The sequence below is a fragment of the Onychomys torridus genome, chromosome 19 (genome assembly GCF_903995425.1).
Source record: "Onychomys torridus chromosome 19, mOncTor1.1, whole genome shotgun sequence".
NCBI classification, from domain to species: domain Eukaryota; kingdom Metazoa; phylum Chordata; class Mammalia; order Rodentia; family Cricetidae; genus Onychomys; species Onychomys torridus.
In genome coordinates, this window is record NC_050461.1 from 7,608,875 (window position 1) to 7,624,157 (window position 15,283).

General features: G+C 48.4%; 1 protein-coding gene across 1 annotated transcript in view; it reads right to left on the reverse strand.

The window, feature by feature from the left end:
- Positions 1–6,534: 6,534 nt before the first annotated feature.
- Positions 6,535–15,283, reverse strand: part of Bend3 (BEN domain containing 3) — a 34,611-nt gene continuing 25,862 nt past the window's right edge. Inside the window, 2 exon segments of the mRNA XM_036168992.1 lie at positions 6,535–9,084; positions 9,086–9,271. Coding sequence (XP_036024885.1) covers positions 7,033–9,084; positions 9,086–9,271 — 2,238 coding nt within the window. The 3' untranslated portion in view covers positions 6,535–7,032.

Below are 15,283 nucleotides of genomic sequence, written 5' to 3' on the forward strand. Positions count from 1 at the left end.
TGCTCTATGTAGATGGGGAGGTGATTAGATTTCACTATAAAGTCCTGAGCTCTAAACCACTGGAACTTGCTGCTGTGGAATAATCCTTCTGTACACTGCGTGAATATATGTCACCATGATTGGTTTAATAAAGAAGCTGATTGGCAAGGGTTGGGGAATTAGCTCAGTGGTAGAGTGCCTGCCTAGCAAGCGCAAGGCCCTGGGTTCGATCCTCAGCTCAAAAAAAGAAGCTGATTGGCCAAGAGCTGAGCAGGATAAAGTTAGGCAGGAAAGTAAAACTGAGAATGATAGGATGAGACAGGGTAGAGTCAGGAGTTGCCAGCCAGACGCAGAGGGAGAAGAACGTGCCATGCTAATAAAGGTACTGCCACATGGCAGAGCATAAATAAGGAATATGGGTTAACTTAAAATGTAAGAGCTAGTTAGTAACAAGCCTGAGCTATTAGCTGAGCATTTGTAATTAATATGAGCCTCAGTGTGTTTATTTGAGAGTAGCTGCAGGACAGGAAAGCTCCACCTACAGCTTGCTATGTAGACCAAGCCTACCTTGAACTCAAAGACCACCTGCCCCTGCCTCCAAATGCTGGGATTAAAGTTGTGCATCACCATGCTTGGAAACCTATTTTTCAAGACACTAAAAAACCTTTCAGTGTGGGCGGTGGTGGTGCACGCCTTTAATCCCAGCACTCAGGAGGCAGAGGCAGGTAATCTGAGTTTGAAGGTAGTCTGATCTACAGAGCGAGGTCCAGGACAGCCAAGGCTGTTACACAGAGAAATTGTATCTTGAAAAACAAACAAAAAATAACTCAGTTGAGATGTTCATGAAACTACCTCAAGGAAAGAGGATTATCTTAAGATGGAGAAGAAAGGAATATAGAGTAATGATTTCCTATGTACAGAGTTTCTGTTTTGTGTGATGGAAAAACCCCACAGACAGACAGTAGTATCAGGACATAATATCATGAATGTAATAAATCATATCCTAAATAGTTATTGAATGAATACTGTGAATGTAATCAATGAATACCACAAATGTAATTAGTATCATGAGTGTTATTAATGAATATTATGAGTGTAATTAATATCTTGAATGTAATTCATGCCACTGAATTGTACTTAAAAGTGGTTACAATTGCAAATATTATGTTCATTTAAAAAATAAAATGGAATGTAGTCACCACACATTATAGTGTCTATGAAACTGAAGACAGCGATGTTCTAAAACAGGAAGTGGTGATGGTGTTATGGGCCTGTGAGGATGCTGGACTAAAGTCTATCAAATTGTGCAAACAGGCGAATTGTATACTATGTGAATTATCTGTCAATAAAGATCTTATTAAAAAGAAAGAAAGAGAGAAAGAGAGAGAAAGAGAGAGAGAGAGAAAGAAAGAAAGAAAGAAAGAAAGAAAGAAAGAAAGAAAGAAAGGAAAGAAAGAAAGAAAAGAAAGAAAACAAAAAGCAAAACCAAAAAGCAACCAAACAAAAAAGCTCTGGGATTCTAGCTCTTGATTTTGAAGCAGAGATATCAAAGGCTAAAATGTAGATGCCAACTCTGAATATTAACCACCTGAAGAGACAGCATCAATGGTCAGAGGCCTTATGCATACTGAAGTGTTTATCTCTCCACACACTTAGTTCTAGCACTTAAGATTTCAGCTTGCCGGGCGGTGGTGGCGCACGCCTTTAGTCCCAGCACTCGAGAGGCAGAGCCAGGCGGATCTCTGTGAGTTCCAGGAAAGGCTCAAAGCTACACAGAGAAACCCCGGCTTGAAAAAAAAAAAAAAAAAAAAAAAAAAGATTTCAGCTTGTCCAAACCAAGGATGGAAACTCCTCCTGCCTTGCAGCAGAAATCACACAAGCTGAATCCCTGTCAGCTTTCATAGCGTGCTTACCAACATCATTCCAGCCTGTGAGAAGCTGGAGGGTCAGAAGAGCGTGTAGTCCCTCAGTTGTGCCTCAGGCCAGTGAAGAGCTTCATTACATCTGCAATGGCCTGGCTGTCTTCTGCAGAGAGCAGCAAGGCCCAGTCTGCTCATAGCCACTGGTATGTTCATACCCATGCACATCTTGCAAATCAGCTTCAAGCAAGACCTGTCAGGTTCTGTGCTCTTAACTACAGAACCTACCTTCCTGACAGGCTGAAACGGACTGCTTAACTAGCCACTCATGGGGCAGGGCTAGTCAGTCAAGGTGCAGACCCAGCAGCTGGCTGGGCCTCCCAAGGCATTTGCTGTAGATGAACCTTCTCTGGAGGCAGCATTCCTTTCTCTCTTGAGGCCTCAGTGGCACTCCAACCTTTGCTTCAAAGGCCACATCAACCTCCTTGTTCAGTGTGTGCTCAATCTTCCCTGACGATAAAACCCACTTCCTCTGTTCCACCCCTCAGAACATTTGTCCTACCATTTGGAACAACATCTCCAAATCTAGAAATAAAAATTAAGCAATTAAGATTTTTAAATTGAGCTGGGCAGTGGTGGCACAAGCCTTTAATCCCAGCACGAAGGCGGCTCTCAGAGGCAGAACTCTCCGAGTTCAAGGCCAGCCTGGTCTACAGAGCAAATTCCAGGATAGGCTCCAAAGCTACACAGAGAAACCCTGCCTTGAAAAACAAACAAACAAAGATTTTTAAATTGAGCCAAGCATGGTGGCACAGGCCTGTAATCCCAGCACTCTGGAGGTGAAGGAAAGAAGGTCAAGTCAGTGAAACAGATATCTGACCCCATCTCAATAAAAGCAACAGGATGTGGCGGTGCACATCTTAATTCCAGTACTTGGCAGAATTTGAGCTTGAGCCAGACTGGTCTAGTGAATTCCAGTCCAGTAGATCTCTGCCTCAAAAAACAAAAACAAAATTAAAAAACAAAAACAAAAACAAAAAAGCCCAAGTCATCATAACAGTGAAGTATATGGAAATATGGAAACCTGCCTCTTCCCACCTACCTAAGCTTTCTAAGTAAGGTTGTTACAAAGCAATTTAATATGTATGCAGTGGGAGACCACTTAATTGAAGTCTCTTTTCCCAGGCATGACAGAGTATGCCTTGTTATTTTTTCTGTGATAGGAGTGTTTTGCCTGCATGCATGTCTGTGGTCCATGTGTATGCCTGGTAGCCCAGGAGGTCAGAAAAGGACACTGGAGCCCCTGGAACTAGAATTACAGATGGTTGTGAATTGTCACACGGGTGTCAGGGATTGAACCTGGGTCCTCTGGAAATACATCCAGTACTCTTAACTGCTGAGCCATCTCTCTAGCCTGACACACGCTCATTTTTAATCAGTCAAAGAGGAAGAACACACATCCTTTTGTTACCAGGCTACTTTTGAGGAACTAAATCCCATATGCGGCACAGTGGAAGAACCGGGGTCCAAGGGAAGCTCTGTTGGGCAGGGCAGGGCAGGGCAGGCACCAGGCCAGAAAGGTGGGAAATGAGTGTGTCTCATTTTGTGGTCTGTGGACAAGTAGGGCTGGAGGGTCTATATGGTGAGTTCTGTCACTCCCTGGTGGCCAGATGGAAACCTTATGAGCTGCAGCTGATACCCAGGCACTAAAATCCTCACTCAAGTTCTTCCTTGTGACTGGGAAGGTGCACAGACAGGCAGACAGGCAGATCCAGACACACTCTAAATGGCGAGGGACCTAAAGAAATGAAGTGTTAAGAGACCACAGTTTTTCTATTTTTATATTTTATATAATTAATAAAACAGTGCTTGTATAAAAATTCACACAAAGTTGCTAGAGCATACAATTTCCAAAAATGTCCTGGTTTGTGTTACATTCAGTTTTCTAAGGGTGCACTCAAATCAATAGTAACAGGCAGACAGGATGTGGTATCTCATTCTCTTTGGTAAAACTATCCTCGTTATTTACTCCTCACAGTAGGAACTCTGATATCCACCTTGTGCAGGGCCTGCTCGTGCTGGATGTCAGACATTAAGGCTGGATCTACAAGAGGCAAGGACTTCCCACAGCAGTACCAGCCCCCAGGCCTTCACCCCCACTCCAGAATGACCCAGTGACCTCCAACCAGGGGTCTCCAGGTCCCTCTCAGTCAGGCAAAAAGCAATCTCTGGGGGAATGATAGAAACTGAGGCTATTTCTACAAGGACCCAAGCAGCCACACTGTGGTGTGATCAGGCCAAATCCAGTCACCACCAAGTAGATCCCATTGGTCGGTTGATGATTGCTGCTGATATAAACCCGTCACCCCCTACCTTAAAAGGAAAGGAAGGTTTGGGGCTCAACACTGAAGGGGAAGGGCACTGAGCACTAACAACACTAGACACTTTATTCCCTGACGAACATCTGTCATCTTACAGACACGGCCACATGAACTAAAAGCAGGATTCGAACACTGTACATTCATGACTATCTTCATACATTCGTTAACAACTTCCTAACAGAGAAAAGCAAGACCCCTACCACCCACTGTGACATACTACCTTAGTCAACGTCAGAATGTCTGTGCTAATCTTTAATCCTCTGTATACAAGGCAAAAATAATCCAAAGCACAAAATGAAGAATTTAGACGGGGAACAAGGAAAGCAGTCACTAACAGATTTCATGAAACCCATTAAATTCTGAAAAAATAAGTATTTTATATTTATATTGCTTCATGAAAAAAAAAAATGCCCCTTGGAGCCACCTGTATGGATGGGAAAGTGAGGATACCATACAGTCCAGGGGGCAGGAATCAGCTCCCAGAGTGTCCGCCTCTGTTCACTCAAAGGGACAATGAGATTCAGGGTGTGTGTGGGGGGGGTGAAGCCCTACATAGTTTAAGTGTTAAGGAAACCAAAATACAGTTTCCCAGAATTCAACACGCTTAATTCCTAGAACCCGTCGTTTCTCTGCTGTGAGTAGACAGGACTTCTAAAAACTTAGTAACCGATTGTGCTTCTGACGCTGCAGGGCCACGCTCCACTCTCTAGAAAGCAGGTCAATTTTCACATGGCTTGGAATCCTCTTGGTTACATCCTCAACACCGGAACAAACTCCATGGAATTCTCTCTGACTAGCGGAAGGGCGAGAGAGCGCCACAGCCATCTTTGGGGTAGTGTGTGTGTGTGTGTGTGTGTGTGTGTGTGTGTGTGTGTGTATGTGTGACTAAGGCATTGGAGAGAGGCCCGAGAAAGGGGAAGGGGGAGTCTTCTGGATGCCCCTATGACCTTCTTTCTGGGCACAAAGAAGGTTGCTTTGTTTGTGGAGTCCCCCGCCCCCACTTGTTAGTAAGGAGATGTTTGCAGGTGTGGTCGTGTGACAGAGGGCCATGACGGCCCTGGGCACTTTTCAACATCTCTAACTTAGGTTTACAGTGACAGCATAAATAACCGGAAAATGACAGTGAGTAGAAGCTTTATAGTATTCAAAATTATGTTATTTTTTAAATGCCCATTGGGTACATGCAAAATTATATCCTATTGTCTACTAGAACTAAAGATCTTATCTGCATGAGGAAATTCATAGATTATTTCTATCATTTCTGCATATTAAGGTAGCAAAATGGTAAGCCATTAAGTTATCACATTTGTAATGTCCCACAAGGGTTTTATGACGACCCAGGCAACTCAATTCATTTTCTAGGTCAATGGTAGATGGATTCAGTTTGGAAACACTGCTTCCTTTCCTTCCTAGGCTCTGGCCCAGTGTGGAAGGGGAGAAGAGATGTGTGCCTCCATGGCAGGGGTGGGCCAGGCCAGGACGGCAGAACTTCCTGGAAGGTTTGAGGAGGTCTGAGTGGGGCTGGGAAGGGGCAGGGGTGCTCCACTTAAGATGGTCTGGGTCCTTCCGACACCCACAGAAGAGCCCTAGGCTCTTGGAGGTACAAGGCCATGCTGCTCATGGGAGGAGCGAACACCGAGGTCTGGGGATAGGACTCTGTACAAATACATGGAAAGTAAACAGTTCTTGGTGAACCAAGAGAAAAAACCCACCCATAAATCACACAAAAATGTCCCTACACATTGTGCCCGTCTTTGTGTGCAGAGGGAACAGGGCTGTGGAGGACAGCTCACATGAAGCCCTGTGCACTGAACCTCCACATGTATCTACATTCATGTCATCTTCCAGTGTTCTCATCTACAGTGAGCACCACATGGCAGCGCAGACAGGCTGAGCCACAGGGAACCTTTCCGGGGGCCACGGCAGAAGGGGAACTCACAGAGTCTCAAGGGACTACACACTACTTCTAGTACTTAGATTCCATCCTGTCTGCTGGATCCAAGGGGCCTCTGGACTCTTCCAAAATCAGATGTCAAACACAGGATTAGTAAAACTAGTCACTGTGCCACCTGAAGCCACAGTTACCCATAACGCCTGAATATGGCATTTCTTTAAAGAAAAAAAAAAAAGCATAAATCTAAAATCATCTTTTAAAATCCCAGCAATTTAAGTAATCTTACAGTATCTCATTTCAAATATTTTAAGATTTTTTTTTTCCCCTAAGTAAAATGGCTCCCAAAGAGCCCAATGATTTTTTTAAAAGGATTTCATTTTAATTAAAAAAAAAAAAAAAGATAAAAATGGAAGATGTAAAACATGGGGGAGAAACAAGCTGCTGAATTTGTATTTTACTGTTTTTGAGACAGGGTCTCATTATGTAACCCTTGCTGGCCTGGAATTCATTATGTAGACTAGACTGGCCTCGAACTCTCAGAGGTCCAATGGCCTCTGCCTAGAGGTGTGGGCTACCACATCTAGTCTGAATTTGTATTTTGAATTGTGAGGGTTAGGGAGGGCGCCCCAGCCCTGAGGAGGGACCCTACCCTGTCAATTCTTTGATTTCACAGCTTGGCTACTCCCAGACTCCGGCTGTGCCACCAAGGAACACAGAATAAAGTCGTGAATACAAGAGACCAAATTCAAGGCTTCTTTCTTGTGGCTGGGTAGGTGTTAAGTGTGCAAACGTAGGAAACCACTCCCCACTGACATAAGGTGCCTGTCTGTGGGTACCGTACACGAGCTCCGGAGCAAAGCTCGGTCCCCACCCACTGCTCAGCCTGTGGTGACCCAAGTCCCTGGGCAGCCCAGCCTTCTCACTTCTCCACCTTCTTGGCTTTCTTGAGGATGTCGCACTTTTTCCTGTTGGGGCGGCGACACCGCTCATCGATGCTGGGTATACATTCATAGTGCCACACCTCCTCCATCTTCTCCACGGGGTAGACAGCTTCCACGTAGTGACGGATGAGCCTCAGCCGCGTGGGGTCCAGCTGCTTCTTGTTGCAAGCCCCGGAGTGGTTATACTGCAGTCGAAGGTTCTCGGCAGTGAAGAGTTCAGGGAAGAGCCTGACCAGGAGCCGGGCGGCGAAGTTGCCCACCGACAGGCTCTGCTGCACGATCTCACGTACCTCCTTGTCTGACAGCAGGTAGGGGGAAGGCACCGGAAAGTCTGGCGAGGGGACCACCAGCTCGTCCAAGGGGATTTTGCAAAAGTCTTTGCTGCTCCTTTCAGGAGGCAGCGGGGGCCCCTCAAACTCCTCTCGGAACCTCTCGGGGTTGATTGCATAACTTGCCAGGTCCCGGCACTCGGGGCCAGGCACGTGGACCTTGCGCTGCTGCTGGTAGGAGCGCCGCTGCTCGGTGTCCCTGCGCCGACAGCGCTCGTCCAGCTTGCCCACGAACTCCAGAGTCCACACACGGTCGTTCTTGGCCCGAGGGTAGAGCAGCTGCACATAGTGGCGGATCAGCCTGATGCGGGCGGGGTCCAGCTGCTTCTTGCCCAGGGAGCCGCTGCAGTTGTACTGCTTGCGCAGGTTCTCGTGGGTGAAGAGCTCCGGGAAGAGGTGCACCAGCAGGCGGGAGGCAAAGTTGCCAATGGACAGGCTGCTCTCGTAGATGCTCCGCAGCTGCTCCTTGCTCAGCAGGCATTCTGAGCCTGGCATCTCAAAGTCTGGCTGCGGGATCTCCAGCTTGTCAAAATCAATGGGCACCAGCCAGATCTTCTTGGAGCGCCGGCCAGGCCGCTCGCCCTCGAAGTTATCCTCTACCTTGACCACTGAGATGTCATCCGGCAGGCTGGAGGAGTCGTAGCAGTCGTCCCGTGGGGCCTCCCCCTCGCTGCCCCCCTCCAGCCCCAGGCCCTCCAGCTCGTCGTTGATGCGCTGGGCACACTGCTGCAGCCAGGCCTCCTCCTCTTGCATATCGGGAAAGTAGATCTCCGTGTAGTTGCGGATGATCTGCAGCCTCTGGGGATCCAGCTCCTGCTTGCCGCCGTCGCCATAGCAACTGTACTGCTCACCCAGCTTCCGGTGGTCAAACAGCTCCGGGAAGAGCCGGTGCAGGAGGAACACGGCAAACTCACCTGGGGAGGAGGCTTCATCTAGGAACTCGGTGAGGTCCTGTGTGTCCACCACATGGTCTGAGGCGATGGTGCTGCTGCGGTCCAGAGACAGAGCTTCTTCTTGGTCCTTGTTGTCCAGGAAGTGGCCGGCATCCACTTGGTCGGCTTCAAAGAAGCTGGCGACCTGGCCGCCTGGCTGGCTGTCTTCCATTTCCCGCTGGGCCCAGAAGCGGCTGAAGAAGTCATTCAGCTGCGGCAAGCACTCAGCCTGCCACACAGCTGTGTCCTTCACAGAGGGGTAGTAGACCTCCACATAGTTGCGGATAAGCTGGAGGTGCAGCGACTCCAGCTTCCGCTTGGCGGCAAAGCCGCAGGTACTGCAGCCGGGGGAGAAGTCCACGTCGCTGAAGAGCTCTGGGAAGAGCTGCACCAGCAGACGACAGGCTAGGTCGCCGCAGGACAGGCTCTGCTCCACGGTCTGCTTCAGCTCGGCCGGAGTGAGCTGGTATTCAGGGGGAGGCTGGAACTTAGCCACCAGCTCTGAAGGGCTCACCTGCTTCTTGATGCGGCTCACCTCGAGGGAGAGCAGGTCCACCTTGCTGTGAAGCTGGGACATGTTAGATGTGAGCGTGTTGAGCATGTAGAACATCTTCTGGATCAGGAAGTAGATATTGGGGTCCCCATCACTGGCCACCCCAGCACCACATTCCCGTTTCTGAGACTCATTCAGCAGGCGCAGAGGAGAAGGGCTGTTACTGGAGTTGGCCTTTTCAATGAGCTCATAGGGGCTGAGCAGGTCTGCGGAGGGAAGGGTTCTTCTTCTCCATGATCTTGTGGGAGATGCCATACAGAGGCTTCTTGTAGGAAGGAGTGGTGGCCTCACCGGAAGGCTCTTCTTCAGCAGGCCACACGCAGCCCCTGCCCCTGCCGGCTGGCTCTCCGTTCCCCTGGCAGGGTGAGCTGTTCTCACGGTTGCGCATGCCTGCGAGCAGTGCCTAAGAAAAAACAGAAGGCATTTTGCAGTTAGGTGTGTTGTGTGTCCTGATACACCACACTAGACTGGGCCGGGACAACACAAGAACCCAAGGTTGCCGGGCGGTGGTGGCGCACGCCTTTAATCCCAGCAATTTTAATCCCAGCAATCGGGAGGCAGAGGCAGGCGGATGGATCTCAGTGGTAGCCTGGGCTACCAAATGAGTTCCAGGAAAGGCGCAAAGCTACACAGAGAAACCCTGTCTTGAAAAACAAAACAAAACAAACAAAAAAGAACCCAAGGTCAACGCTTCCTTGTCCAAACCACTCTGCTCATCCAGAAACAACCTGTTCCATCTCCCTACTCCTTGAGAAAGGGTTCAGGCTAGACCCAGGAAGGCTCCCACTCTTGTAGAATACTTGTGCCAGACTTCCTGCCTATGGGCTAACAGAGACTAAGCTGGTAATGCAGGCCCAAAACGTCTAGAACTGGTGAGAGACCAAATGAACATGAAGAAATGCCCTGGTTGCCCAGCCATAGCAGGCCATCCCCGACCTACACCTCACTGCTCTGGGACAGGAACAGTGGCTCATCGCCTGAGTGGCTTCAGCATGTAGCTTCTAGGAGCTTCTATTCAAGGCCACCCGAGCTATGTGACACCATATTTAAAAGAGAAAGAAAAGAGCTGACAGACCTCAGAACAGCTGTTGAATGAGGAAAGAAGCCATGTTGCATTAATCAAAAAGCCCGATTATTTAATGTCACCTACGAGGTAAAAAGTCTAGAAAATACACCTACTGTAGCTCCAGAAAGCAGGTGAGTGGCTGCCTGGGGTGGGGGCAATCAGGGGACAGTAAACACAACAGACTGTGGTGATGGTGGGCTGACTGCACACGCTGGGACTTCAAGTTATAACTCCATGGACCAGTGACTGGATTTCAGTCAGCGATTAATAATCAGGAACTTGATAGAACATACACTGGAGAGTTTAATTAAACACGAGTGCTGATTAGCAAGCAGTGGCGGGTAGCAGAGGAGCACTCAGCTCCAGTGCACCAAGGATGCTCCTTCCACAGCTGGACAAACAGCCGATAAGCCCATTGGTGCTGAAATTCTTTTTTTCTTTTTTGGTTTTTTTGTTTGTTTTTGAAGACAGTACAATAGCCCTAGCTGTCCTGGAATGAGCTCTGTAGACCAGGCTGGCCTCGAACTCACAGAGATCCGCCTGCCTCTGCCTCCCAAGTGTCATTAAGTGGGATTAAAGGTGTGTGTCACCACCACCCGGTGGTGCTGAAATTCTAATGAGTTCTGCTAAAATGCAGATTAGGAGCTGTGGTTCTGCATTAAGCTCCTGGGCACTAGAGGGTCCCCAGGGCATAGAAGACAGTATCTGACCTCAGTTTACCTCACCTGGGGAGATCATTTGGAAGTCCAGATAACCAGTGCCAGCACAAAACTGAACATGAATTCTTTTAGCCTAAGCACATGTAGGGTACACGGACACTCTCAAGTCTAAGGTTTACCCAGGTGGCAAGCAGTAAGACATTCAAGGAGCAGGCCTTGGCAACACCAACCGAGCCCCACAGGAAGCTCGGAGCCGCCTGCACCTTCCACACTCTGACTGGGGAAGTACTTCCTGGAGCCCTCAGACAGCTCACAGGAGAGAAACCTGGGCATACAGAGAGTCCTTCTTCTGTTGCCAGGGGTGTTTATACACGCCAGGCCATTGCTACATGGCATCCTCCACCGGGATCCCTTCTTCCCCTATTTTTTGGGGTGGTGGTTTTCTTGTTTTCTGTTTTAAGATGGGGTCTCCCTCTCAGCCTGCCTCCACCTGCTGAGTACTAGGGTCATGGTCACAAAGGGATTTTTGCTGATGTTCTGATTCCCATAAAGTGGCCAGGAGCCTGCCTTGTGGTGGAGCTGTAAAGGCTACCATAAGGTCCGTGGCATCTGTCCCCCTAGCTGGTCTAACACACGCGCGCACACACACTCACGCACACACGCCTCACCTCTTGAGAGCGGATGAGGGGAAGGTTGTGGGGCCTGCCACCCACTCTCCTGCTCTGCTCCTTCCTCGTGGCTCCCTCCCTCTCCTGTCCACTAAATGATGGTGCACACCAGTTCTGATCTATGCCACACTGAGCACAGTGGCTGGAACAGAGAAGAGTCACCGAATGACTGCTGGCCACACACATGATGACTGAAGCAGGGCAGATGTTTCACCACTGCCAACCTCTGCCTAAGAAAAGGGCCCCGGGAGCTGGGCTGGAGCACTGTCACAGTGCTTACCAAATATACTCAAAACCTTCGGTTCCGACTCCAGTCAGTGGACTGCTGGCTTTACCAAAGCACAAGGACAGAGGGGTGTGAAAGTCACAGGCGCTGGGCTACCCAGGAGGGCCTCCCTGTGTTCACTTCTCAGCTTCTATGTCTTGCAGCAAGATCATTTTGAGACAGTGAGATGATACACAGCAAACAGAAGGCCAAGCAGTAGTAAGTACGTAACAGATATTTACTAGTGGACCGCACTAAACAATACTGTTCTGAAGCACAGCAGAAGTCATGGTGTGGGCCTAATTTTACTACGGTGTCATGAGTGCTCTCACAGGGTTTGGCAAGGGAGCGCCTTAAAGAGACCCAGCTGGAGGGGTCATCCACACTTCACAGGGTTTTGTTTGGCTATCTGCCAGAGAGAGGAAGGACTCTATTTCCATAATAGGCACTGAACCCAGGGCTTCAAGCATGGAGTCCTCAAGCACTGAGCTACAGCAATGCTCTACCTCAGACCAAACCCAGCCCTTTTAAATTTTATTTTAAAATTCATTTAAATGAATATGTTTATTTCTAGGAAATACAGCTCATTGGTTAAGAGGTGAGACTCCTCTTCCAGAAGTCCCAGGTTTGGTTCCCAGCACCCGCACGATAGCTCATGACCATCTGAAACTCCCAATTCCAGGGGATCTGTCACCTTCTACTGACCTCCCGGGCACCAGACAGGCATGTGGTACACATACCTGTGTGCAGGAAAAACACTTACACAGAAAAAAACGAATACATGTTTTAACTTCTTTGGTAATGATGTGTGTCTGACTGTGTATGGGTATGAGTATGAGTGTGTGAATACAGGTGCTTCCAGAGCTCAGAGAATCTCTGCAGCTGCATACAGCTGTAAGCTGCCTGATGTAAGTCCTGAGGACTAAAGTTGGGTACCCTAGGCCATCTTCAGCCCCACTCCCCCTTTTTTGGACAAGATATTGTTTCATACTACAGTAAGAACCAAACCCAGGACCCTGAACATGATTTTATCATCAGGACCTGGTCTCCCACAGTGCTGAGATTACGGGGTGCCGCCACACCCTGTTTAGAAGGTCACTCTTTCTTCATGGAACACTTTATGCATTAATCAGCCCTGATACAACTAGAAGCAGGTACGGCTCCTTTTAAAGGAGAATATAGGAAGGCATCATGCCATTAGAGCTGCAAATTAGCCTCTTTTTAAAATGGATGGGAGAAGAAGTCATCTGTCCACCCGCATTCTGGAGAAATGGAGAGCTGACAACTTGGGATCCATGCCATGAGATGCTCAAGCTTGCTAGTCCTGGAGGCTGGAGGCCTTCACTTGAGGCTGGAAAGTTTGGCCGCAGGGCAGGAGCAGCTTGCTCCTCTGTGTGCTCTCACATCGACTTCCAAAATAAGCTGGGCAACTCGGCCTGTGGCCGGGCTTGCCTGGACTCCAATCTACGCAAGAGGCCAAAGGAGGTGGATCCCTTGAGCCCAGTGCTTCTAGACTAACCCAGGCAACAAATGAAATGAAATAAAACTTAAAGTTTCATATTCATTGACCTAAACACAGAGAGAGAGAGAGGGAGGGAGGGAGGGAGGGAAGGAGGGAGGGAGGGAGAGAGAAGGAGAGTGCACATGCAATGCCTCCATTTTATTTAGAGGCAGGATGACTGTTCCACTTGCGCAACCGTGTGTGGCAGCACACACCTTTGATTCCAGCACTCGGGAGGCAGAGGCAGGCCAATCTCTGTGAGTTCGAGGCCAGCCTGGTCTACAGAGCGAGTTCCAGAACAGCCAGGACTACACAGAGAAACCCTGTCTCAAAAAGCGAACAAACAAGCGAGATGATTGGAGTGTGGCTCAGCTGGTAAAGTGCTTGCCTCCGACACCGAGCCTAGGGTGGGACCGCCAGCACCATGGACAACTGGGTGTGGTGGTTCTTACTGTACTATCAGTACTAGGGGGGCTGAAGCTGGAGGATCAGAAATAAGTCATCTATATACAGAGTTCTAGGCCAACCTGGGCTACATGAGACCCTAACTTAAACAACAAAAAGACATAAGAGGTAAGGAGAGAGAATGGAAGAGAGGCAGGGAGAGAGGCAAAGTAGAATGGGGAAGAGAGAGGGGAGGTAAGACAGAATCACACTGCCAAGCAGAGAGACAAGGGTAGACAGGGCTAAGAATCTCCTGCCCTTCCGGGGCTTTCCCAGAGCAGTCTCTAACAAAACTAGTCTGTCTTGAAGGCCTGGCAATAGGACTGTTTGCCTTTATGCCAAGATGGTTGGGAAAGCACCAGAATCTGCAAGTGGCGTGTGTGGCAGTGTGAAAGAAAATGGCCCCCATAGGGAGTGGCACTATTAGGAGTGTGGCTTTGTGGGAGTGGGTGTGGCCTGGATGGAGGAAGTGTGTCACTGTGGGATGGGCTCTGAGGTCTCCTTTGCTCAAGCTTCCTTCAGTGAGACACAGATCACTTCCTGTTGCCTGGGGATCAAGGTATAGAATTCTCAGCTCCTTCTCCAACACCAAGTCTGCCTGCACACCACCATGTTTCACACCATGACGACAATGGATTAAACCTCTGAAACTGTGAGCCACCCAAATTAAATGTTTTCCTTTACAGAAGTTGCTGTGGTCACGGTGTCTTTCCCAGCAAAAGAAACCCTGACCAAGACTGTGTGACTAGGCAGATGTCAAGGGGCTCATGCTGTGAGACCCAAAGCCCTTACGAGACTGTAAACCAAACAGCTGGGCAGGGCCTATGGAGGTTCCCTGCATGCCTGGTGTGTCTGAGAGCGGACACGCAGGCTTTCCTTACAGAGGAGCAGAAATGCCATGTGAAAATACTGAGAGCACAGCAGAGTCCAAAAGCTAAACAAGTATGGAGCTTTTCAAAGTAAGAATAAGAATCTTCACTCGATAGGCTTTTTGTGCTAGTAGATGATGAAACTCATCTAGTGTCATAACCAAGTTAAGGAAAAAAATAGGATAAGAGGAAGTAAAAAACTTAAAAGAAGAAAAATGTTAGTAGACTAGAAACCTGATTGCACTACACAAATAAGAATTCAAGTTTGCGTTTCTACGTGCACACCTGTGTATGCACACTGAGCACACACCTGAGCACACTTGCTCTGAAGGGGCTTGCAGCTGTGTCACAAACTCTTGTGTCTTATTTGCCAATTTCTGTAGACCAAATTAGATTTTTAGCAATTTTATGTATTTCATCAAAGTAATTTTGGTGGCCAGGGGTGTTCCTGGAGCAATTAAGAACAGCAGTTAAGAACACACCTGCAGAGGACCCTGTTTGGTACCACACCAACTTCAGTAGCACACAACCACTCCAGCTCTACGGGGATCAGATTCCTCTGGTCTCCTTGGTCACCAGCACTTATGTGCACATACCCACAAAGGCACACACATACGCACATAATTAAAAATAGTAAGAATAAATCTTTAAAATAGTAAGTTTCACAGACCATGGGATTACTATGAGGTTTTGATAGCATGGAAAATTTTGAGATTTTAATCACAATAATTAACTCTAAGTGCTGCAGAACAACTTTTGTTTTGTTTGTTTTTGTTTTCCTGAGACAGGGCTTCTCTGTATAGCCCTGGCTGTTGTGAAACTCAGCCTCCTGAGTGCTAGGTTAAAGATGGGCACCTCTTGGTCTACAGACTAGCTTTTGAAGCAGTGTTTGCTTCATGACAAGCAGTCCCAGGGGCACATGTGAGACAGGATTCTGTGCACG